Source organism: Eriocheir sinensis, chromosome 3 (assembly GCF_024679095.1).
Source record: "Eriocheir sinensis breed Jianghai 21 chromosome 3, ASM2467909v1, whole genome shotgun sequence".
Taxonomy (NCBI): domain Eukaryota; kingdom Metazoa; phylum Arthropoda; class Malacostraca; order Decapoda; family Varunidae; genus Eriocheir; species Eriocheir sinensis.
Genome location: NC_066511.1, coordinates 14,477,920 through 14,503,441, shown reverse-complemented (window position 1 = coordinate 14,503,441; position 25,522 = coordinate 14,477,920). Strand labels below are relative to the sequence as shown.

At 47.3% G+C, this 25,522-nt stretch overlaps 1 protein-coding gene across 2 annotated transcripts in view; it reads left to right on the top strand.

The window, feature by feature from the left end:
• The window catches only part of LOC127005553 (AT-rich interactive domain-containing protein 3A-like), a 246,837-nt gene extending 224,326 nt beyond the window's left edge, over positions 1-22,511 (top strand). The window contains exons 7-10 of one of the 2 annotated variants that reach the window (XM_050874495.1): positions 5,235-5,509; positions 18,509-18,732; positions 19,165-19,417; positions 19,671-22,511. In XM_050874495.1, coding sequence (XP_050730452.1) covers positions 5,235-5,509; positions 18,509-18,732; positions 19,165-19,417; positions 19,671-19,777 — 859 coding nt within the window. In that variant the 3' untranslated portion in view covers positions 19,778-22,511. Of the gene's footprint in view, positions 1-5,234; positions 5,510-18,508; positions 18,733-19,149; positions 19,418-19,670 lie in introns of both variants that reach the window. The other variant, XM_050874488.1, reaches the window with a different exon arrangement.
• Positions 22,512-25,522: the final 3,011 nt, after the last annotated feature.

Sequence of the window (25,522 nt, the reverse complement as noted above, 5' to 3'; positions counted from 1 at the left end):
TCCTGCCTTAACTTCTTGACTCTTCCTCCACAGCCCTTAAACCCTAAACATCTTCCCTACCTTTTTTTTTATCGAGAGCAAAGAATGAGTTAGTTCTGGGTGCTTCAGGAACTAAGAAAACGCATCATACCAGGTTCATCAGGTGTAATGTGCTTGACAGATGGTGTAATTCAGGCAGGTGTGAATTCAGCATGTGACAGGTGTAACTTCAGATATAAATTCAACAGGTGGCAGGTGTAACTTTAGGTGTGTTGTGCGTGACGGCAGGTGTGAATTGGCTATGATGTTATGTAAGTTGTATCCCGTGTCCAGGAAGTAAGAGTGTGATTTGGTGCATGCAAAGGGTAGCTACGTATGTTTTATGACCCGCTGCGCGTTGCCTCTGTGCTCAAGCTTCGTCTCTGTTTAACCTTCATCCCGCGCGCCACAAAACCAGCTGCGGATATTTTCGTATACATTTTTCGCTTCCATTATTGTGATTGTACAAGCATTTTACTACTACTACTACTACTACTACTACTATTACTATTACTACTACCACTACTACACCACCGCCACTTTACCATACTGCTACTATAAGCTAAGATATACCGAAGAATCAAAATTTATACACCTAACGAAACTACTTGGCTGCTCAGAACCGATCAAAACTGAGAACTACTGATCCATTACCCAAGACCCAGACCAAGACCTCACCACACAACACAGAGGCGGCAGCGGCACGGGACAGGAAGAGAAGAGTGTCGAGTGTTGGGTGAGTCTTGGAAGGGAGCGTTCGGCAGGCTTTCTCTGGGGAGGCAATAAAGAGTGACGGTACGGTCGTTATGAGAGCTTGATGGCTGGGCTGGAGGTGACCTTGGGCGGGAAACGGGACCGACGGAGGGAGCTTCTGAAGGGGATAAAAAGGAGGAGCCAGAGGTTATAGTTTAATAAGGGGATAGTTTGGTGGTTAAGGGAAGACTATAAGGGAAGGATATATAGGGAAAAGTAAAGGTAAAGGTAGACGGGTGTGGTTAGGAGTTTTAGTAGTTGTAGTAGTAGTAGTAGTGGTAGTAGTAGTAGTTGCAGAGTAAATGATTAAGGAAATACATTATAGTAGGAAAAGTTGAAAGAGAGAGAGAGAGAGAGAGAGAGAGAGAGAGAGAGAGAGAGAGAGAGAGAGAGAGAGAGAGAGAGAGAGAGAGAGAGAGAGAGAGAGAGAGAGAGAGTTTAAGAGTGTTTACAAAAAAAAAAAAATACTAACGAGAAGAAGAAAAAAATACGTTCACCCAAAAAAGTATAAGAAGGAGGAAGAGGAGCAGGAGAAGGAGGAAGAGGAGAAGCAGAAGGAAGGAGGGAAGAAGGGAGGGAGCCAAGCCTGGTGTGGGAAAGATAGAAGGGGAGAGGAAGAGGAAGAGGTAATATTTCATGGGTGGAAGTGAGGCGGCCATAAATTTAAGTTTAGAGAGTTTACGCAAGGGTTTACATCCCCGTGTCTCCGTTCACCGATTTGACATGTTACTACTTCTGAAGCTACCTCTGCTACTACTACTACTACTACTACTACTACTACTACTACTACAACCATTGCTACTATCACTGTTTATTACCTATACCAATACTTATACTTTTGTTGCTATTTCTACTACTACCACTACTACTACTACTACTACTACTACCACGGATACTATTACTGTTTATTACCTCTACCAATACTTATACTTTTGTTGCTATTTCTACTACTACTACTACTACTACTACTACTACTACTACTACTATTACAACTATTACTATTATTACTACTTCTACTACTAGGAACATACAGACACAGAGACCAAACAGACAGCATACAGACAGGCAAGCAGAGATAGAGAAAGAGCAAGAGAGAGAGAGATAAAGAGAGACAAGAGGAGACTGTCAGGAAGAATTATGCAACTTTTTCTAACGATCTTTGGGTCCAGATTTCACCGCTAGACTCAAACCGCGGCGAGAGAGAGAGAGAGAGAGAGAGAGAGAGAGAGAGAGAGAGAGAGAGAGAGAGAGAGAGAGAGAGAGAGAGAGAGAGAGAGAGAGAGAGAGAGAGAGAATACATACAAATGGCGCGATATTAAGACTACAACAGTGGCGAAGAAGATATACCTGGCGAAGATGTTTATACTTTAATTAGTTCGTGCAGAAAGGTAGGAATGATAAGGGGGTGTAGTAGTAGTAGTAGTAGTAGTAGTAGTAGTAGTAGTAGTAATGGTGGTGAGGTAGGATAAGGTAAGATTAGGTTAGGTAAGGTAAGGAAAGATAGGTTAAGAAAAGGTCAAATTTGGTAGTAGTAGTAGTAGTAGCAGCAGCAGTAGTAGTAGTAGTAGTAGTAGTAGTAAAGGCAGAGGTTCTTAAAGACACGCATTGGAGGGTTAAAACAATACTACAATAGCTAAGTTTATCTCCAGCGCTGTATTTGAGATTCGTGAAAGGACATCGCATAGAAACAGAGAGGGATCTAAAGGGAAGAGGGAAATACAGCAGCGTTATCGAAGGTCTTTGTTTCCCCTGGCGGCTAACACGGGAAGGAAGTATATGTAATGCAGTTATGAGGCAGAGAGGGATGGGTACGGGCGATGACCACACCACACCACACCGTTCATCCGTCCGTCTGTCCGTCCGTGTGTGTGTGTGTGTGTGTGTGTGTGTGTGTGTGTGTGTGTGTGTGTGTGTGTGTGTGTCTGCCTGCCTCCGCCTCCACGCACACCGCCTCGCACACTCATGAAGGTGGCATAAAACAGCCATTAAACACTTGAGGTGTGTGAGGCGGCTGCTTGGGGGGCGAAGGGAAGGGGGAGGAGGAGCAGAAGGAGGAGGAGGAGGAGGAGGAAGAGGGAGGAGTTGGTGAGGGAGAAGAACCATGAACAACAGAATTAGCAGTAGCAAGAATTGAGGTAGAAGAAGAAGATAAGGAAAGAGAAGGGAGAGGAGGACGTAGAAGAAGAAGGGGAAATAAAGATGAGGAGGAGGAGAAGTTAGTGAAAGGGAGATATAATGAACAATGAAAGTAGCAATAACAGGAAAGAATAATAGAGATGCTAATAGTGAGAAAGAAAAGAAGAAAAAAAAGAAAATTAAGTAGAGGTAAAAGAGTTAAAGGAAAAAAAAAATAATGAAGATCATTGGTGGAAAAAAAGTGCAGTGAATTTATTTAAAGAAAAGTATGAGAAAGAATAATATAAATAAGAGAGAGAGCATATTAACGTTCCAAATCCTCTCTTCCAGGATTCGATCATAAATGTTGAACCTCAAACACACACACACACACACACACACACACACACACACACACACACACACAGTGATTGAAAAAAAAAGAGAAAGAATAAAAAAGAAAGAAAACAATTGGTGATGTAAAACCAGAGACAAAATATCCTTCGTAGTTTTATTTTGCTTTTTAATGTTTTTTTTTTCTTAGTTGTTTTGTTTCTCTCTCTCTCTCTCTCTCTCTCTCTCTCTCTCTCTCTCTCTCTCTCTCTCTCTCTCTCTCCGTCAGTGAACATAAAATCTACATAAAATTGAAATAAAATGTAAATTGACGTTCCCGGGTCAGGATCTTCCCTCCTCGACCTCCTCCTCCTCCTCCTCCTGCTCCTCCTCCTCCTCTTCCTCATCATCATCCGTCTTTCATCTTTCTTCTCTTTTCTCAATAAAATTCGGTTCAAGACATTCCTGACTTCTACCTCCTCTTTCTCCTCCTCCTCCTCCTCCTCCTCCTCCTCCTCGTTCTCTCAAGTCACCAGCGATTCATCACACTGCACTCCCTTTTCATCACCCTCTTCTTCACCTCCCTCCTCCTCCTCCTCCTCCTCCTCCTCCTCTTTAGTCACCAACAGTTCATCATCAAGCTACAAGTCCCTCCCATCATCTCCTCTTCCTCCTCCTCCTCCTCCAAGTCATCATCTCTCTCCAACACCAATAGTTCATCAATCCTCCTCCTCCTCCTATTCCTCCTCCTCCTCCTCCTCCTCTGCCTCGCCGTCGGGCTTCTGAAATTGAGATACATTAAAATGATTCAAAATACACATTAACTTTTGACAGAGGGACGCGGGCGGGAGGGAGACGGAGGTTCCATAATCACCCCAATGTCACACTAGCTTAAGGGCGTTAGTTGGATGACGCCTAGACCCACAAGTAGGCGTGTAATAAAGTATTTGCTCAAACTAGGGAAGCTTCGTCTCGCTGTCTTTGCCGCGGGTTTCAAAAGGTTTAGTTTGGGTTTAAGGTGACGTGGGTTGAGGGGTTTGGGCGGTGGTGTGGCGGGTGGTGAGCGATGTGGTGTGGGATGGGTTGGTGGTGGGGGAGGGGGAGGGGGAGGTGAGGTGTGGTGGTGGTGGTGGTGGTGGTGTGTTGGTGTTTTGATTCGTTTGTTTTGGGAGTATCTTTTTTTTTTTTCTTTTCTTTTTTTTGTGTGTCATTATTCTTTACATTTTTTTTCATATTAATCGTATTACTTTCATATTACCTTTCATCATTCTACATATTACTGTTTTTTTTTTTTTTTTTTTTCATATATTACCTGCATATTACTTATACTACTTTCAATCACTATCACCACTCACTATCGTCCGTAACATTATCATTCACTATCACACTTAAACACATTCATCCCCCCCCCGCCCCTCCCCCCCATCCTCTCTCTTGCTCCCCCCCCCCCCCTCTAGTTACCTTCGGATAGGCTTATGCGTATAAACCTGTTATGTAATTTGAATCTGTTGTTTTCTTCTCCACAAGTTAATAAAATGAATAGATAAATAATGTGTAAATTAATATTAATCTGTTATTCACTATTTCTAAGCTAAAGAGATAATTGTATAGGCCTACCTGTGTGTGTGTGTGTGTGTGTGTGTGTCATTTTCTCACCAGGTAAATGAGGCAGCTGTTAATTATTACGTATGTACCTGTTAATTGCCTTTCTCTCTCTCTCTCTCTCTCTCTCTCTCTCTCTCTCTCTCGTCCAGGTACAAACACGAAATAACTGGCCTTTAATTGTTACCTGTAGCTTTCCCAGGACCGAGAGGGAGACTTATGTGAAAATGTATTCTTTCTCTTATAATAAGATACAGTAAAACATATACTTGGGCGGTTATCTGTGGTCTCCTCTTTAATAAAACTCATTAGTGATAAGATACAGCAAAATATTATACTTATGCAGGTATTATTATTACCCTTTTTAAGAATATATGCTTACCTATGTCTTCTCTCTCTCTCTCCCTCCCCAGGTACATGAAATACCTCTACCCCCTCGAGTGTGAGAAGATGAAGCTGTCCAACCCGACGGAGCTACAGAGTGCCATTGACGGGAATCGAAGAGAGGGTCGCCGCTCCTCCTACGGGAACTACGGCGATCACTGCCAGCCGCCCATGCTGCCCCTCCAGAACCTGCAGTCCCTTCAGAACCTACAGAACCTCCAGAGCCCCCTCAGCCTGGTGCCCCGGCCGCAGCTCAACGGGAACGGCACCGCCCACCCGCTCACCCCGCAAGACTACCTACTGGGTGAGTGTATGAATGATGTTGTCTTATCGTGTGTAGTTTGATGCGCGTTGTTTGTTGTTGTGTTTGATTTCTTGGTTGTTTTACGGTCTGCGTCCAAGTTCGGTTGCGTTTTGTTTTGTTTTTGGCGGCGTGGGTGTCGATATTGTGGTGTGACGGAAAGGAAAAGATGAAAAGATACAAAAGGAACGAGAAGAGCTACTTTTAAAGGCGAAGAAAAGAATTGGAGGGGGAGGAGGGAGTTTAAGGAAGAAGAACAGAACCGATTGATCTCCTTTTCGGCCTTTGGAAATATAGGTTAAGGTAGACGGATATAGTTAGGAGTTGTAGAAGTTATAGTAGTAGTAGTAGTAGTAGTAATAGAGATAGTAGTAGTAGTAGCAGTAGTGGTAGAGATAGTAGAGTAGAATCTGAGAATACCAACCCAGGGACCGTATTCTCAAACATTCCGGGGCTCACACACCCACATTTGATAAAGCATTCGTAGAGGTTGTTGTGTTAGCGTTTCCGTGGGTAGTTTTATGAGCCTATAGTGATAGTTTGACAAGGCTTATGCACTGTGAACGAGACCAGAAAGAGGAAAACTGATGATAGCAAATACGAAACCAAGAGCTTAGAAAAGGGAAAAGGAGATGTAAATAAAAAAAGGAGCAATTGAAGACGAAGAAAGCAGAGGAAGACGCGAAGGATCAAAAAGAAGAATATAAAGTATAATATGTGTAGGGTTAAGGGAAGAAGGGACAAGACCAACCTGGGACCAACAAGCGGAGGAGGACGAAGAGGATGGAGGAGGACGGAGGAGGGCGGCGGGCGGGCAGGAGAGCGGGCTAGCGAGCAAGGGCGGACCGGAGAGACGCAGAGGGAGGCGCGTCGTTTGTCATTATTACCTTGGTAGCGTCCGTCTGCCCTGACACAGCCACACGGCGACAAATTGGGCGCCGTGCTGAGCGAGGAGGCTGTGCTGGGCGGCGGGCGAAGGTGCGAGCGATCCAGGGCCCTTATATCCTCACGCTCTTCGGCGCACAAGCACACCTCTTTGATAAGGCTTTCGTAGAGGTTGTGTGGGTGTTTCCAGGGGTGGTTTTATGACCCATCTGGTAGTTTGCCCCTTTTTCTGTATCGTGAACCTAAAAAGACACCCATTAGAAGTTTAGAACCCGACTAATCTCCTTTTCGGCCTTTGGAAGTACTTTATGTGAGAGTCGAAAGCGTCTGAGAATACTGCTGTTGTTGGTGGTGCGTGGCGGTGGCGGAGGATGACACAGCTCCGGCGATGCTCTTAATAATAGAAAAAAATTAACACGACATTTATAAACAGGACTGAATACCCAAGCGTCATCTTCATCATAGTCTCGAGTCGCTGCTGTTCTTCTTCTCTCCCTGCCGCAAAAAAAAAGGGAAAAAAAGAAAAGTCGCTGGAGGCTGTGAGGGTCAAAAGCCAATATAGCAATTAGGCAAGAGTCACAGGAGAGCGCCACAGAGAGAGAGAGAGAGAGAGAGAGAGAGAGTATCGGCATGACGGGTGTGATTCAGCTTTCACCGCGAGCCGATCTTTTTCTATTTTCACTTTTGTTGGGCGTGGACGTGACGCCGCGCTCGTGACGGTATCCTCCCCGCCGCTGCCAAGGCCTTTCCAAACGTTTGTGGCGTTGGCCTTCTATCATACAGTCTTTGTAAATCGTCTGCAGCACCTGGACCACAACACACACGTCAGGGCCGCGTCGTCTGTGGCATTAAAGTCCGGTTTGGTGCTTAATTTGCCGCTTAATGCAAGGCAGCAGCCGCCACCACCACCGCCGCTGCGGCCGCCTCCCGGGAATCGTGATCCCCTTCAACATTTGCATGTGCGCGGCCACGCTCGGCAATATCGCAATTACCCGCCGCTCCGTGATTACGTATGTAAATGATGAGCCCACAGCGGCGGCGGCGGCGGCGAAGGCGGCGGCGTCCTGCAGGGCTGGACGGGCCTCTGCACGGATGATCGACGCCCCGGCAGTAATAGCCGAGATTTAGGCCTTATCGCGCGGCGTGGCGCAGCGCTGTGTTGGCCCGCGGCCCGCCGGCCCCGCTCCGCCACCAGGCACCGGCCCAGCACACGTTTTCTATATCACTCTGAACGGAGGACTCTGTTGTTGTCAGCAGCGAACCGCAGCGGGTCCATCTTTCTGGCGGTGATGTCCGTGGCTGACGCACCGGCCGCCACTATAATGATCCGCCGCCATTGTTACAGGCAGTAAGAGTCGCCTATTATTTCACAGAGCGACTCACAGCCATCTGTCTCGCCCGTAATTGTAGTCCATGTTGGTACACAGACCGAACCCTCCGCGCCCGCCTCCGCCTCCGCCTTCTCGGTTTGCACTTCTTGCTGCTGCCGCTGCATCCACTCCCTTGCGTCCCTCTGTCCTACAGGAGAAGACTGTACTCCTTCCGACCCCGCTCCTTATGGCCTCTACTTGTCCACAGATCTCTTGACTGACGTACTGAAGGAACGTTTATGCCTTTAACTATTACAGTGTTAGTGTTGGCCGCAGGTGTTAAAACGAACTTAGAATGCTCTGTGAAATCTCCGTCTTGAGGTCCCGTGTGTCTGACTGGCTGACTGATTTGTTGCTGAGTTCCCCTTCCTCCTGTTTCTCTTGTATTCGTTGGGGACGCGTGGCAGACTCCCTCGCTGACTCGTGTTTTCTGACCGGTAGCTGGATGACTGGCTGAGAGGAGGCTGCATTGTGTGTGTTGGGGAAACGTAACTACCTGACTGGATATGTTGACTGACTGGATGCGATGCTCTTGTTATTTATTATGTGTTGGGTGAGTGTCTGAGATGGCTGAGTGTGTGGGTTGCCTGATTGGATGATTTTGTTAGTGTCTATTGTATGCCTGAGTCGCTTGGCTGAATGACTGAGTGTGTGGGTTAACCGTTTTGGATGATGGAATGCTTTTTTTATTGTTTCGTCTTTGTTGGGATCGTATGGTTGACTGGTTGAGTGTGGGAGATGGATGAGAGTTTGAGATGGCTGTGTTGGCTGACTGGATGTTTGTGTTGTATCTGTTGTATTTTGTTGTACTGGGATGGGGTCGCATAACTGGCTGGCTGGCTGAGTGTGAGATAGATGAGCGTTTGAAATGGCTGTGTTGGCTGACTGGGTGCTTGTGTTGTTGTATCTGTTGTATTTATGTTGTATTTTGTTGTACTGGGATGGGGTCACATGGCTGGCTGGCTGAGTGTGAGATAGATGAGTGTTAGAGATGGCTGTGTTGGCTGACTAGTGACTGTGGATATCAACAAGGCCCGCGTGATGGATGAGCGGGGCACACGACGAGAGCGGGGCCCCAGGTAAATGAGCCTTCGGTGGGTGATGGATGAGGACACAGACCGCCCTCAGGTGCTTTATGTTCTCCTCTTCCTCTTTATTAGTTTTTTTTTTTAGTGTTGTTTTCCTTTTGTTTGTTTGTGTTCTTGTTTGTTTGTTTGTGTTTGTTTAGGCGTCTGTTTCGCTGCATCTCCGCCCACAGGTGTTTTATTTTCGTTCTTCTGTTCCTCCTCTTTTTTAGGTTTGTTTTGGGTTGTGTTTCTACTGTTTGTTTGGTTGTCTTTTTTGTACGTGTGTTTGTGCTTGTTTGGCTCCCTGTTTGTTTCTCTTTCTGTATATCTCTCTCTCTCTCTCTCTCTCTCTCTCTCTCTCTCTCTCTCTCTCTCTCTCTCTCTCTCTCTCTCTCTCTCTCTCTCTCTCTCTCTCTCTCTCTCTCTCTCTCTCTCTCTCTCTCTCTCTCTCTCTCTCTCTCTCTCTTTTGTCCTTAATTCTTCTATGGTAATTAAAACATGTAAGGTGTGGGTGGTAGGGCATCACACACACACACACACCACCACAAACACACATACAATAGGAACATTAGTAGTTTTCGTAGTAGTAGTAGTAATAGTAGTAGAAATAGTAGTAGTAGAAGTAGTAGTAGTAGTAGAATCAGCATTAATAGTGATTGTGTTACTCTCACCACCACTACCACCACCATCATCACCCATACACCACCACCACTACCACCACCACCACGACCACCATTAGGCTACTACTATTACTATCACCACCATTACCATTCAGAGTCACGCTCACACTCTAGATTACGCTAGTGACACCCCCCAACAATACCGCCACCACCACCACCACTACCAGTACCACCTCCGCCACACTTGGTTCCGCCGCCGCGCAATCCGGGCAATAAATGGCCGCGCCGGAGCTGCCGTGATATCTCGCCGCCGATCAGCCGCCGCCCCGCCGCCAACGATTTATTTTACCGTCCTTGTGTTGGCTTTATGGCGGCCCAGCGACGGCCCGCACTGCTTTACGTCGTTTATACGTGTTTTATGCACTTTAGTGAAGGAGGGGGAGGGAGGGAGGAATGGAGCAGGATGACACAGAGGACAAGTTGGTCTTCACGAGCGTCCCTTGGAAACAAACACTTTGCTCTTGGTTTTGTCTCGATTTTCACTTCGCTAACTTTTTAAACGGCATTTTCTTTTACAAGGAAGGACTAAAAGGAAAGAGGAAAAAGAGGAAACAATAAGTCTCAACAAAAAAGCCCTGATGTGTTTTTTTCTCACTCGTATATGAAGATTTTTTTTTTTTCATAGTTGATTCCAGTCGTGTTTCCTCTCCTTCACTTGCTGTAAAACCTAAATCAACAGCTGTGCCCTTCAATCTTTTATTCTCCACCATGCAGCCAGAAGAGATGAGTTGCGGGTTACCAAGGGAGAACGAAGAATATAAACAAACTAGAAGAATATAAACACAAGCACATGAAAGATGAGAATAACAACAACAGAGACGGCCAGAAATACGTAGCCATAAGCACGTAAATGAGTTCAAGAAGGCAACGACTGAGGGAAGAGAGAAACGCAAAGGAGATGAGGTTAAAGTTGAGACTAGAAGAATGAAGAAGATGCCGCGTAAAACAAAAGGAAGGGAAAGATGTGAGAAGAGTTGAGGTTCAGATTGCAGAAGAAGGAAGAAATTAAGTAAATGGAGAAGAAAAGCAAACGGCATGTCTCCCGCTCGGTGCTTCCTCGTCAGTCAGAGAGCTCGTGGGAACCTCTTGAAAGCACCTCTGTCAGCCCTTTATACATTAGCTGGCCCTTGTAATGTTCCAGTAGCTCCTATTAGCATAACCGCCTGAGGGGAGCACGTTACGACAGTCCAGAGTCAGAGAGAGAGAGAGAGAGAGAGAGAGAGAGAGAGAGAGAGGGAGAGGGAGACGGAGAAGAGAACCGGGACTTAGATACGAGTAGAGAACAAGTAAAGAACGATTGAGTGAAAAGAAAGAACGTGATTTATACAGAACGTCCGTAGAATACAACAACAACAACAACAACAACAACAGGAAAAAGAATGAGTAGGAAAACAAAAATGAGAAGAAGAAGAGGACGAAGAAAAGAAAACAAAAATGAGAAGAAGAAGAGGACGAAGAAAATGAAAAAGAAAAAAAAAAGAAAAGGAAGAAAAAGGAAAAAAAAAGCAAGTCACGATTGTTAGCAGATGACAAGTTGATCATTATACGAAGGGTCAGAATGAGCTAGTTGTTGCGGTCGTCGTTTTTTGTTGTTTCTGAGAGAGAGAGAGAGAGAGAGAGAGAGAGAGAGAGAGAGAGAGAGAGAGAGAGAGAGAGACATACCAATCCACCTCTCATGTATATTTATTCGTAACTCTTTTTAAGTGTCTTCAGTCATTCACCCGCGAAGCCGTAAAGCACTGGAACTACCCCCCCCCTCCCTCTCTCTCTCTCTCTCTCTCTCTCTCTCTCTCTCTCTCTCTCTCTCTCTCTAAACAGCAAAAGACTGACAGACGAAGAAAATAATATTGGAAAAGAACGTGAAGGAAAAGAGGAAGAGGAAGAAGAAGTAGATGAAGAAGAACAAAAAGAAAAAAAAACAGGAAGAGAGGATAATGAAAAAGAAGAAAAGAACGTAAGAGAGAAAAGGAGGAGGAGGAGGAGAGGAGGAAGAGGAAGAGGAAGAACAAGAAGAGCAAGAACAAAAACAAGAAAAGAACAAAAAAAAAACAGGAGGAAGAGTTAATGAAATAGGAAGATAAAGAATACTGGAAGGAATGAGCGCCAGGGAGAGAGAGGAAGAGGAGGAGAAGGAGGAGGAGGGGGAAGAGGTTTAATCGAGGGATGACTAAGAGCCCATCGGAGAGGTGTGGTGGTGGTGTGTGGTTGGGGGGCGGTGTGCGCGCTGGGGGGTGATTATCTCACAGCTGGGGGGCCGGCTCTCCCCTCCCCGCCCCTCCCCACACTCCTCTCCCCATCCCTTACCTCCTCCCCTCTCTCCTTCCCTTCCCTTCCTTCGCCTCTCTCTCTCTCTCTCTCTCTCTCTCTCTCTCTCTCTCTCTCTCTCTCTCTCTCTCTCTCTCTCTCCTCTCTCTCTCTCTCTCTCTCTCTCTCTCTCTCTCTCTCTCTCTCTCTCTCTCTCTCTCTCTCTCTCTCTCTCTCTCTCTCTCTCTCTCTCTCTCTCTCTCTCTCTCTCTCTCTCTCTCTCTCTCTCTCTCTCTCTCTCTCTCTCTCTCTCTCTCTCTCTCTCTCAGCCTCCCAAGCATCTCATCTCATCTTTTCTTCTCTCTTGTCTTTTCTTATCTTCTCTGCTCCCATCTTCTCTCCCATCATTTCTCCCCCTCTCTTCCCCATCTTCTCTTCTTTGCTTCTCTAAGTTGAGTGGAAAAGGGAATAAGAAAATGGGTTATTATGTTTATTGAGGAAGGGAAGTAGGGGAGAGAGAGAGAGAGAGAGAGAGAGAGAGAGAGAGAGAGAGAGAGAGAGAGAGAGAGAGAGAGAGAGAGAGAGAGAGAGAGAGAGATGGGGGGAGGGAGGAAAGGAGGGAATGGACGGACAGAGGGTGGGAGGTAGAAGGAGAAGGAGGAAGGGGAACACTCACAAAAAAACAGTTAATAAAGACAACAGGAAATACTTCAACTCTCCTGACAACTTTATTAATTAGCACCTGTCGGAAAAAAAAAATGCGCAACGGACGTGAAATTATAAGTAGAAAAATAACGTCACACTTTCATACCATTTCAATATATGCGGTTATGTGTTATTTTCCGTCTTGTCTTTACTCCTGCGTAGCGGATAACAGTTAAGGTGAAGCAGAAAAAGACTGTGACTCGTGTTATCCGACTTTCGTAGAGGCTGTTGTGTGTGTGTGTGTGGGGGGGGGGGGGGGGTATTTCCATGGGTAGTTTTATGAGCCTCCTGATAGTTTGATAATGCTTTAGTAGAGGTTGTTGTTGTTGTTGTGATACTTTGACAAGGCCTCTGCATCTTGAATATAAAAACCACTCGTGAGAACCCGACTCATCTCCTTTGTGACCTTTGGAAATAGTCGTTGTGAGGGCCGAGAGCGTCTGAGAATCCTGCCCTATGACGTAACTCTTTATACCATGCAGCAGCTTTTACTCAGTTCAGTCTCGTAGCATAGAGCACGTGGGGCTCTATACAAATAGTTAGAGAGTTTGAATGAAGAATAATGGGGAGGCGGTGGCTGCAGGAGTGGTCAGAATGCGGGCGTGGTGTGCTGGAAGACTCCCATTCAAGTCCCGCCCTCCGCTACATCGCCGACAGGCCAAAGACTACCCAAATGCTGTCCTGATGACCGCCTATCAACCGGGACTAGCGAAACTCTCAAAAGAGGAACAATTGAAGCTCTGGAGGGCAGCGTGAGCCAAGCAAGAGTTTCGCTACTATAAAAGACTTGTCTGCGCCACTAACGGACTGGAGCCGACCAACAGTCCCCATCATGAAAGCCTACCAGCGCTCTTGGACGAACGTAAAAAATGTAGATGTATTGTGTAGGAGTCATGACAATACAACACATACATATCACCGTTTGCTCCTTGACGTTAAAGAAGTCATGCGCATTCCAGTATGTGTAACAGTAAGGCTTCTCACTTGGGGTTGTTTTTTTCTGACCCTTGCTAAATGAATTCCCTCAGAACGGCAACACAGGACATTCACAAACAAACAAATAGAAATCAGGAAGTTCAAGAGTATAAGAAAGAAGAGTTAGGACGACGAAGAGAATGAGAACAATAACAAAGACGAGGACGAGGTTGAGGAGGAGGAGGAGGAAGAAGACAAAGAGAAGGAGGAAGACGAGGAGGACGAGAAGGAGCGAGGACTAGGAAGAGAAGGAGGACTAGGAGGAGGAGTATGACGAGAAGGACAAGGAGGAAGAGTAGGAGAAGGACGACGAGGGCGATGATGAGGAGGAGGATGGCGAGGAGGAAGAGACCCTTAAAGACTGCCGGACTGGAGCTGCCGCGGGCCCATCATTAATTTCGTTTAGTCTCGTCACTTTGTTAATTGGAACTCTACCCCGAGTGAATAATTACCGTGCATTTGCATACCGAGGAGTGAGTGAGGGAAGGCGGAGGGAGAGAGAGGGAGAGGGATGGAAGGAAGGGAAGGTATAGCATGAAGATATAGGGAGAAGGACGCATAAGAGAGAGGGAGAGGGAGAGGGAGAGTCAGCTACCCACATGCAAGGGTCATATCCTCTCCTGCAAGACGGAACATTAATACACATCACAACGCCGCCGTCTCCGCCTTCGCCTCCCCTTCGTCTTGAGTCATAGATAAACACACGAAGAGAGAGAGAGAGAGAGAGAGAGAGAGAGAGAGAGAGAGAGAGAGAGAGAGAGAGAGAGAGAGAGAGAGAGAGAGAGAGAGAGAGAGAGAGAGAGAGAGAGAGAGAGAGAGAGAGAGAGAGAGAGAGAGAGAGAGAGAGAGAGGGAGATTGGGTCGCGACGTATATGGATGAGAGGAAGATAGATAGAAATGATGAGCCACCGGGAGGAGGAGGATCAGGAGGATAAGGGAAGATGGATCATCCGACACCCGACCAACCGACCAGACAACCGCACGACCACACAGCCATCCGCAATCCTTTTCTTCAGCGAGCTGGTCAACCATCCACCCAGTTCATTTAACAACCATCGAACCAACCAGTCAGTCAGCCAGTTTAGTTCCTCGGTCAGCCATCCAGTCAACCAACCAGTCAGTTATACAGTCTCCAATCGAGTTCTCAAAGTTCCTTATTCTCAGACGCTTTCGGCTCTCACAACAACGATTTTCAAAGGCCACAAAGGAGATGAGTCGGATTTTCATGAGTGCTTTTTCCACGTCCATGGTGCAGTACCCTGGTCAAACTATCCCCCATGAAAGTCCCCACACACAACAACCTCTACGAAAGCCTTATCAAATGTGGGTAACGTGAGCCCCCATAAATGTTTGAGAATATTAGCCCGATCGGTTACTTAAAGAAGAAATGCAATCTTGCTCTCCAGCTTTATGTATGAAGGGATGGATGGAATACCTTTGCCGTTATAAGTAGTTGTGTTTCAAGCTCGAAGGCCATACAGTCCCGAATCCAGTCCCCTTGCCAGCCCTTGGACTCGTATGAAGGGATGGATGGAATACCTTTGCCGTTATAAATAGTTGTGTTTCAAGTTCGAAGGTCATACAGTCCCGAAGCCAGTCCCTCTGCCAGCCCTTGGACTCGTATTCCATCCAGTCCATCTCCCAGCTGGTCTTGCCACAGCATCACTTCACTGATAGACCCTCGGCGACAGCTCCAATGAATACCAAGGCGAAGAAAAGGAATATAAATAGACGTGCCACAGCCTCCTTCTCTCTTCTTCCTCTCTTCTCATATGCGAGTCTCCGCTAGGCCCATATTCCCAAACATTTCGGGGCTTACACATCCACATTTGATAAGGCTTCGTAGAGGTTGTTGTGTGGGGGTATTTCCATGGGTAGTTTTTATAAGTAGTGGTAGTTTAACAAGACTTTTCTCTGCCCCACGGATGTGAATAATACTCATGATAACCCGACTGATCTTCTTTATGGCCTTTGGAAATAGTTGTTTTGAAAGCCTGAAAGGTTTGAGAATACGGGCTTCAGGCTTCGACTTGTAGTGTTAAGGGGCTATTACACTGGGCAAATTTTCCGTGGATCTTCAGTCAAACCACGATTTCCGCTGGCGTGGTTCTCATATTTTCGTGGTTTTCTGACGTGTCCACGATCTTCCAAAGCTAAGGTAGATTTCACCGAAGGACGACGGTATTACTCACCATCATCAGCAGCAGCAATAACAAGAAACAAATGAGAACCAGGCTAGCGGAAATCGTGGTTTGACTGAAGATCCACGGAAAATTTGCCCAGTGTAATAGTCCCTTTAGTTAGTCTATCAAAGAAGTGCCGTCTCTGAAGAACTGAACAAAACTACTTGGCGTTGAAGTTGATCATGGTGGCAGAGATGGACTCGGCTGATTGTGCTTGATTCAACATTTGAGCTTCTCGCTGAAGTACATTTGCAGATGAAGAAATTAACGATCATTGCGATTTTTTTAACCCGTCCGCTGCGATTGGCACGGATTTGGCCTTCACTGGTAGCCTGGTAACATATACTCAAATGTCTTTCTCTGTCTCTGTGGTGGGTAGTGGAGTGTTTCCCATGTGGTATTGGTATGTTGAATATCCCCTCCCAAGGTGCATGACTATATTTTTCTTCACTGAATTGTAGCAGCCACTTTTTGTTCCATTCCTTTAGCTTGGTGATGTCTTCTTGTAGGAAATCCGCAGTCAAGAAGTCAAAGAGTTGATCGTTCTCTCATTAATATTGCAACATAGGGAAGTCGGGAGGAGACGATGGATGGAGTGAGTGTGTGCGTGCGAAGTGTCCAGCGTCAAGAAAGCTAAAGGCAAAGTTGGGAGCTTCCACTTCACCTGCGATTGGCCTCGGTGTTCATATCCGTCGCACTGACCACTGAGCAAGAAATAAGTTGTTGAAAACGAGAAAAGTTGAAAGCGACTGTAGACCGTGGGGGAAGGAGGAGGTGCAAAACGACCATTAATAAGTGACTGGGAGGCCATTCAAAGAGGCCATGGGTAAGAGACGAAGAAGAAGGGCCATGGAGGTGTGCCTTGAGAAGAGGGGCGGGGGAGTGACTGGGGGGGGGGCGAGGCGGGGCACATTAGGCGCGTTAAAAGGGACAAGAGCTGACGGGAAGGGGCGTGGATCCTCTATTCGCCTCAAAGGAGCCGAGACAATGAGGTTTTGATTCCCTCCATAAACGATATGATAATGAGGCTTTTGTGGCGCGCGGCCCTACACGAATGGCCTCCGCACGGATCTCTCTATATCACCTGGCTCGTTATTTACCTGCCTCGCCCTCCTCCTCCGCCTCCTCCTACCTCTACCTCGTGAGACTGACGGACTGACTCAGGTAGATAGATAGATAGATAGACCGACCAACTGACTCCCTCTCCCCCTCTCACTCCCTCCTCTTCTCTCTCTTTTCTTCTTTCCTTCTCTCTCTCTCTCTCTCTCTCTCTCTCTCTCTCTCTCTCTCTCTCTCTCTCTCTCTCTCTCTCGTTCTGTGGGCCCCGAAGGTATGTCTGTGTCAAGTGTGAAATTGAATAACGGACTTGACAGAGGAGGCGAGTGAGTGGTTGCGGTGGTGATAAATGGTTGGTGTTACGTGGTGGTGGTAGTGGTGGTGATGATGGTGATGGTGTGGGATGTGATGACTTCCCACTACTACTACTACTACTACTAATACTACTAATACTGCCATTTCTGCTCCTGTTACTACCACCATCACTACTACTACTACTACTACTACTACTATTACTATTGGGAATCCAGACGTTAGTTATAACAGTATTGCATAAACATTAATAATCATAACAGCAACAACAACAACAACAACAAAATAACAGCTGAAAAAAAAACTAAGAGAGAGAGAGAGAGAGAGAGAGAGAGAGAGAGAGAGAGAGAGAGAGAGAGAGAGAGAGAGAGAGAGAGAGTAATCTATAGACAAAGGTGGAGTGAGAAGGAGGTAACGATAGCGGGGAGTGTGAAGTGTGATGTACGAGGGGCACTATCAGGAGGAGGAGGAGGAGGAGAAGGAGAAGAAGGGAGAGTACAGAAGAGAGGTGAGGCGTCCAGGGAGATGAGCGATAGGAAGAACAGGGAGAGACGGCTTGATGGGAAGAGGAGGAGGAGAAGGAGGAAGAGGAGGAGGAGGAGGAGGAGGCAAGCACATAACAAGCGACGCCCCCTTGCATGGTGAGAGAGAGAGAGAGAGAGAGAGAGAGAGAGAGAGAGAGAGAGAGAGAGAGAGAGAGAGAGAGAGAGAGAGAGAGAGAGAGAGAGAGAGAGAGAGAGAGAGAGAGAGAGAGAGAGAGAGAGAGACTCTTGGCACATTGTACTGACTTCCCATTGAGGAGTTCATATTATTCTATTTTTCTTATTATTCACTCTTCACCTTCCTTTCTTATTTTTCTTCCTCTTTTACTTCTTGTTCGCCGGGCCGTTGGATTGTTCTTTGGTTTGCGTTGAAGTCCTCGCCGTGGGTCAGGCCGCCGCGGTGACCTACCTGCCTGCACGCCGCTGTTCTGGGCGGTCTGACGGTGGTCACAGCTTAGGCCTCTGGCTCTCTATAGGGAACGAAGGAAGCTGCACCACACGCCGGAACGCTGCACCGCAGCCTAAAGTTACGCCCTGAGGGAGACACTCCTACCAAAGGCTCCGCCTAGGGCCTCGCCGCAGCCCGGGTCAGGGCAGGTCGCACCGCCTATTTACATATCTGTTTGGACAAGATGAATGGGGAGCCGCGGCGGCCCGGCTCACCGCCTTCTTCACCTTCCACAAAACTTCGTCCCGGCATGGTTCCGTTGTGCCTCCGCCCCGTTACCTAATGGCACAGTGCCAGTCGGCCGCCTCTTGGCTAGGGGCACCCGCAAGAGATCGACCATTACCTTTTTATCCGTCGCCGCTCACAACCTGGTGATGACACAGACGATAGGCTGAAGCTGAAATCATGAGTCGTGCGGTTATATGTACGTATGTATGTAACCATGCTGGCGTGTGATGTGTGTGTGTGTGTGTGTGTGTGTGTGTGTGTGTGTGTGTGTGTGTATTTGCATCCCCTGACGCCTCTTCTCCCCCAGGCCGCGGTGGGTCGCCCCCGGGGTCGCAGGAGGCGCTGCTGGAGGCGACGCGCCTCACCATGTGGAAGCTCTACAACCAGGGGCTCGGCGGCGTCGGCGGCGGCTTCCCGCACGAGGACGAGGCCGCCAAGCTGCCACCGCCGCCGCCACATCACCCGCTGGCCGGCGGCGGCATGCCCTTCCCGCCGCAGAAGGAGGCGCTCAACCTCGAGGTCAAGGATGAGGTGAGATTATCTTTGCTTTCATACGCTTCACTTGTGTATTTGTACTGGTACCCTTTCCTGTACTCTGCTACTACTACAATTACTATTACTACTACTACTACTACTACTATTACTACTACTACTACATCTACTTTAATCTTAGCATGATCGAAGCCATTAGGTAATATATTAATGCTATCTCTATATAAGCCCAGTGAGTTAGTCAGCATTCCTTTGGTTCTTGGACAGTAATAGTACCCAGTCGATCCATCAATAGTGAAGCATTGCACTACCAAGCTTAGCCAATCCCTCCCTCAGCCCACCCTCCAGCCAGTCAGTAGCGGGCGTGGGTGGCGGCCCGGCACGCCCAGCCTCTGTGCTGAGGCCGTCCTTCGCCACCCAGCAGCGCTGCCCATCCTGTATAACCGAGGGTATCAGCCTTTCTACTTGCAGCGGCCGGGGCGGCTCAAGGACTCCATCGATCACCGCAACGACCTCCGGAATGACCTGCGCAATGACCTCCGCAACGACTTCAGGAACGACATGCGTAACGACATGCGCAGCCGCCTGGAGGACAGCGCGATACCCCCCGCGGCCAAGCGACAGGCCCAGCAGGAGGACGCCCACGACCCCCGCCTCCCCCCGCCCACCACGCCCGGCTCGGGGTCGTCCCAGCCCGGCGCCAACATCAAGATCACGTCGCGGGGTGAGTATTGAGCACAGACACCGTATTGTTTTACAGTAAGATCTCTATTGCTTGACTTCCTGATATAACAAGAAACTATGCTCAGCCTCTGTTGTAGATCTGACTTTCATAGCTCAATAGTAGCAGAGAGAGAGAAAGGTGTAAACAGGGAACTAGATATTGTGATTATTTTGCTAGTGTCATTTTCTTCCCACAGAGAGAGACAGAGAGAAGCTAATGTGGGTAATGACGTTAGTTTATCTTTCTCTTCCAGGCGACGGCAGGAGTCAGGACCAGAGTTTAGTAGTCAGTATGGAGATTAACGGAACGCTCTACCAAGGGGTGCTCTTCGCCCAGGCTCCGCGGGCCCGCTTCAGCTAAGGTAATGAGTGAAGTGCGTGCGTGGTGTCCCTTCCTCCAAGCCTGTCTGTCTCGCGGCGCTCTCGTCCGAAGCGTCGCGCAGAACTTAACTATGATACAACGACGTTCCAGTGTAATGACCTTCGTGTGCGAAGCGAAGGAAGGAACAAATACCGTGGAGACAAGACGTGATGCAAAGATATTCTAGTTCGTCTTTAGTGTCGATGAAGGGAAGAACAACAGCGAGGGAGGAGTGAAGGCTGTCTACCTACTCTTGGGGTCCGCTGTGCCCTCCGCCTCCTGTCCGACACTCGTGCTGGCCGACCAATGGGACAACCCGCCCTCAATGTTACCTTGTTGAGTCATTGTAGCGCTTTATGGATACGCCGAGCCTGAATCAGGTTTCTGTATTTATTTATGTAATTATATGGTGTGACTGATAGTTGTACAGCATTGTTCTTGTGAGAGTAAGTGACACTCTTTTGGTTCTTTCTTATTCTGTCAGTTTTAAGGTATACCTAGCCAAGTGGTGATCTCATGCATGGAGTCCTGGAGCCGCGTGGGTGACGCAGACGTGACGCAGCTCATCCGTCGGTGTGTGAGAGTATTGTTTCACCAAAGACGCGGCTAAGAACAGACCTACATATTGTTCCTGTGTCCCGCTACCTAGGAATGGGGGTGAATATACAAACATGCACATCTTTAGTCAAAATTTCGATAGGCTTTTTTTTTCTGAACAAGCCCAGCCGCTCACGATGCAGCAGCGGCCTTCCTCTGCCTCGGCCGTGCTCGCCGGGCGTCTGCGAGTCAGCCGCCACCGATCGCCGCGGCTGTCTCCCGTCCCTGCCTTGCTCACTCACCTTCCCTCCCAGGACGTCCACCCACTGCCATACATGGATGATCTGTCGCCACTACAACGATGACCATCCATGGTAAGGCCCAACCTGCTGCCGTGACCGTCGCACCCACCGCCACCACTCCGTCGACGCCGCCGACCCTCGCCCTCCCGCCGCAGACCCTCGCCGCCGCGGCCACCTGTTCTTTCCCTCAAGGTCGCCTGTTTGTCCTCATGCAGAGTGGATTTTGTGATGCCTTTCACGCATTCACTGACCATAAAATGAGTTCTGACACTTACTGTGGCTAAATCTAACTTGCGAGGTTAGAGTTAAAAGAGCCACATGTTCTGCCATGTAAATTGTGACTAAACTCTCCCTCTCCACGAGTGTTGAAATCAAAATAGCGGTACTGGAATCCCTTGCGCGTTATGTGTCGTGAAGATCGCAAGAATACCTTTCTCCTTTAAGAACTTATAAACTCTTGTGGTTGAACCTCATTGAGGAAACAGAAAACACAATAATTCATTCCTATTGTTGACAGCTGTTGAAAAAAACTGTGCAATAAGCTCTTGTTTTATACTGACTGGGTTAAGAGACAGTCATATAAATCGAATCTGCACTTTTGGCGAATGTTTCTAAGTACCTGAGCTGTATAACATGATAAGAAAAAATAATGATTCCAGGCCCAGATGCTGCTGATAGTAACGGTGATGATACATGACCTTTGGCTTAGAGATGTTAACTGTAAAATTGTGTGTGTCCGCCACGAACGTAACGGAGGATTTTTGTTCCTTCTCTTTATTTATAGTTAGGTTTTTGTACTAGAATGAACCGTGTAAGTCTGGTAGGTAGTGGATTAGGTTAGGAGCAAACAGTGTGTGTGTGTGTGTGTGTGTGTGTGTGTGTGGAGGGCTTGCGGGTGGGCGGGCGGGCGGGCGGTGACCTATTGAGGGAGCGAGGGACCAGTCGGCGGTGAGTGGGCGACCCGCATAAGGCTACCGATCATGACTGGGGATGCGCGCAGCAGTTTGTTTACTCAGGGATCTTCCTCCGTGCTCACGCCCCGCGGCTCCCCACCACCGAGGGCCGACACGCAGTCCTCCCTGTTTGTCGTGTCCCTCCCCGTAGTAAGGAAAGATTACGGTTAGGGCGAGTCAGGTGAGCCATTGACTGTAACTCTCCCGAAACGACGGAAAGTACTGTGTCTCGAGTTACGGCAAACAGAAGGGACTGTGAACGCGGCTCTGCCCCGGCCGTGCCCGAGGCGTCACGTGGTGTCCTCGCCATTGCCATTCTCTAGATGCTAAGAAACACGAGCCAAGTAACGCTGGACGCTGGGCTGACGAGCTGAAGCGAGGTACTGACGCTACGCTATTCCCAAGGGTGTGAGTGACATGACCTGACACCTTAACTAAAACACAACAGAAAAAAGCGTTCAGACAAGTGTGGCGACGACCTGACACCTTAACTAAAACACAACAGAAAAAAGCGTTCAGACAAGTGTGGCAACGACCTGAGGAACTTAAATAGGTGTTCAGTACCCAACTCGGCCAGGTGTCACTCCCCTGCCAGCCACAGCCAGCCATCAGCCACCAGCCCAGCCAGCCACCAGCCCGTCTCCCCTACACCCCCTAGCGGAGTCTCATTGTCCTCAGCCGTCAGCGCGCGTTGCTACTGTATTATTATCTTATCAATAGTCTTAAGGTTTTAGGTATTTTTAAGGTTGTTGTAAATGAGTTGTCGTCCTGTACAGCGCGTTGAACATGTTGCGAGGCTGTTTAGCGCTCCTCCTCTTCCTCTTCCTCCTCCTCCTCCTCCTCCTCCTCCTACTTACCCGAGGCCACTTTCCACTTCGTCCTCACTTTAGGCAGCGGCAGTTACTTAAAAGTGAAAAAATGTAATAAAATGTTAGTAGTAAATGTTGGATATTATTGCACACTGCTGGGGGGTGTTGTTTAGGATAATATAAAAAGAGGACAACACACACACACACACACACACACACACACACACACACACACACACAGCTCCAGTGCAGTGGCTAGCTCGCTCGCCTAATAACCAAGAGCTAGTTAGCTAGTTTATTGGCCACTACATTTCACACAATTTCAAAACATTTATAAATACTGTAGTCCAAAAAGTAAACGTACTTCAAATGACCATAAAAGCCAGCAACTTAATCTTAAAAAAAAAACCTCAATTTAAAAAAACAATTGCGAAAAAATAATGTAAAATAACACACACATACAACAGCAGCAGCAGCCGATCAGCGAGGGAGATGCCTGTCAGTCTTCTGCGGGACGCCCGATGAGCCAGTTCAGGTAAGGAGCAAAGTGAACCCTCGTCATATATTTGTAGTAACTATGAACCACGTACAGAGGCGGAGTACCTGACCCTTTTACTCAACAACCTCACCAACTGATTAACTGAGAGACACGAACAACTTGGTATTACAGAGGAGTCGGAGTACCTGACCCTTTTACTCAACAACCTCACCAACTGATTAACTGAGAGACACGAACAACTTGGTATTACAGAGGAGGTGGAGTACCTGACCCTTTCACTCAACAACCTCACTAACTGATTAACTGAAAGACACGAACAACTTGGTATTACAGAGGAGGCGGAGTACCTGACCCTTTTACTCAACAACCTCACTAACTGATTAACTGAGAGACACGAACAACTTGGTATTACAGAGGAGTCGGAGTACCTGACCCTTTTACTCAACAACCTCGCTATCTGATTAACTGAAAGACACGAACAACTTGGTATTACAGAGGAGGTGGAGTACCTAACCCTTTTACTCAACAACCTCACCAACTGATTAACTGAGAGACACGAACAACTTGGTATTACAGAGGAGTCGGAGTACCTGACCCTTTTACTCAACAACCTCACCAACTGATTAACTGAGAGACACGAACAACTTGGTATTACAGAGGAGGCGGAGTACCTAACCCTTTTACTCAACAACCTCGCTATCTGATTAACTGAAAGACACGAACAACTTGGTATTACAGAGGAGGCGGAGTACCTGACCCTTTTACTCAACAACCTCGCTATCTGATTAACTGAGAGACACGAACAACTTGGTATTACAGAGGAGGGGACGCCAGACCTCGGTAAAGCGGCAGCAGTGAGCGGTTCGATACGGTTCTACTTCGTGTTGGGAAACGTTTCAAATTATAGAGTTGAGCGGAAATGCAGATCATGTACATTATTTTACTAGATGATGAAACAAACTCTAAAGCAAATTAAAGTCACTGAAGATAAGGAAAGGAACAGACTTCAGCGTTGACCATAATCGCTCGCATTCTCTACCCGGGTAACTGATAAACGGGTTTCATAAATGGGTGGTCGATACGATTAGTTTCTTCAATTTTATAGCAATTGATAAGTTCTTCAGCCATCAGCCATGAAGGTTAAAATGCATCAAGAAAGTATGTGTCACCATCTCGTGAAGAGGGAACCATTTTGTTACTGCTTCTTGACAATGTAACTAATAAGGAGGAAGACGGAACTATCGTAAATCAGGGAACAAAGAAACAAAGACGATTCAGGTGTTAACGGGTGATTAGGGACATTATTATATCATTTTCATTATGTTCTGTATTTTCATTAAGAACAGAAAAAAATTGATTAAGACATTCGGGCGTTAAACTGACGACATGAAGATTGGTAACGAGCGCGGTTGGGGCGCATGCGCAGTCCCGTCCATACACCTGGCAGTGGTTCGCTTCGCTGCCTGTTGGTCGGACGTGAGTGGGTGTGTTCTCCGTCTTCATCATTTATCAACTTAATTCTGGTACGTTATTTACGCTTATCTTTAGGAATATCTGATAAAGGTTATATCTTCTTTGCATTCATTTCGTTGCCTAAAACGTAATGAGAGAACAGTGTGTCTTGCGGGTAATTATCTGTTTGAACGTCCCTCCTATAATTAGTCATGGCTGTTCGGTAGTTACCACGCCTTGAACTACTAATTGCTCTGTTAATTTACGTTCACGAGGTAATGCAGTAACGTTATTGATATCAAGGAACTTATGAGGAAATACAAATAAGTTTCTGAGGCCGCATTTTCGTCTACTTTTACATTTAATTGTTAGGTTCAGTGAAGAGGTATATACGTAGTTATGACGAGCTCCCCCTCTTCTTACCCTCCCCCTCCCCTCCTTCTCCACCTCACCCTCTCCTCCCCTTCCCTCCTCCCCATCTCGTCTCCTCCCATCCTATACTTTCATTTTCCTCGCCTTTTCCCCCTCTTCTCTCCTTGTCCTCTCCACCCTCTTGCCTCCTTCGCTCCCTTCCTTCCCATTATCTACGACCTGGCAGTCCCATTATCATAGATGGACGGCAGGGGGTTGTCCACCATTCCCCTCAGCACCATCACCGGATACCTGGGGAAACCTGGGGAAACCTGGGGAAGGGAAATTGTGGTAACCTGGGTGTTGCAGTGGCTCTGTGTCCCGGGCTAATGAGTTCTTATCCACCACAAGCTCAAGGGCCAATGTTACGGAGATTAGCACCGCGGCTAGGCGTAACTAATAGCGTATGCTCCCAACTTTGCCCTTTAATAGTTTCCGACATGGAGTATGTGTCGCGTAGATGATAAGCAGTTGGGTTGTTAAATGTTTATATATCAAAATCATGCAAACTAAACACCCAGCTTTTTCTTCTAAGACACTAAGACGCTCATTTATATCTAAACTAAGTCCGTGTCTGGTTTCAACTTTCGTAAATCAGTGTATCTATCGTTCAAAATAATGGGTTGGCGTAACACACTGTAGCATATACTTATTATTTGTCGCTAGAAAAGAGGCCGATGGGTTTAAGGATGTGGTCCTATATGGTCAAATTTTGTCTACTTGATGCACCTGGAATTTATTAAAGCGTAAACAGAAGTAATGAAAATATAAAAAAGTAGATA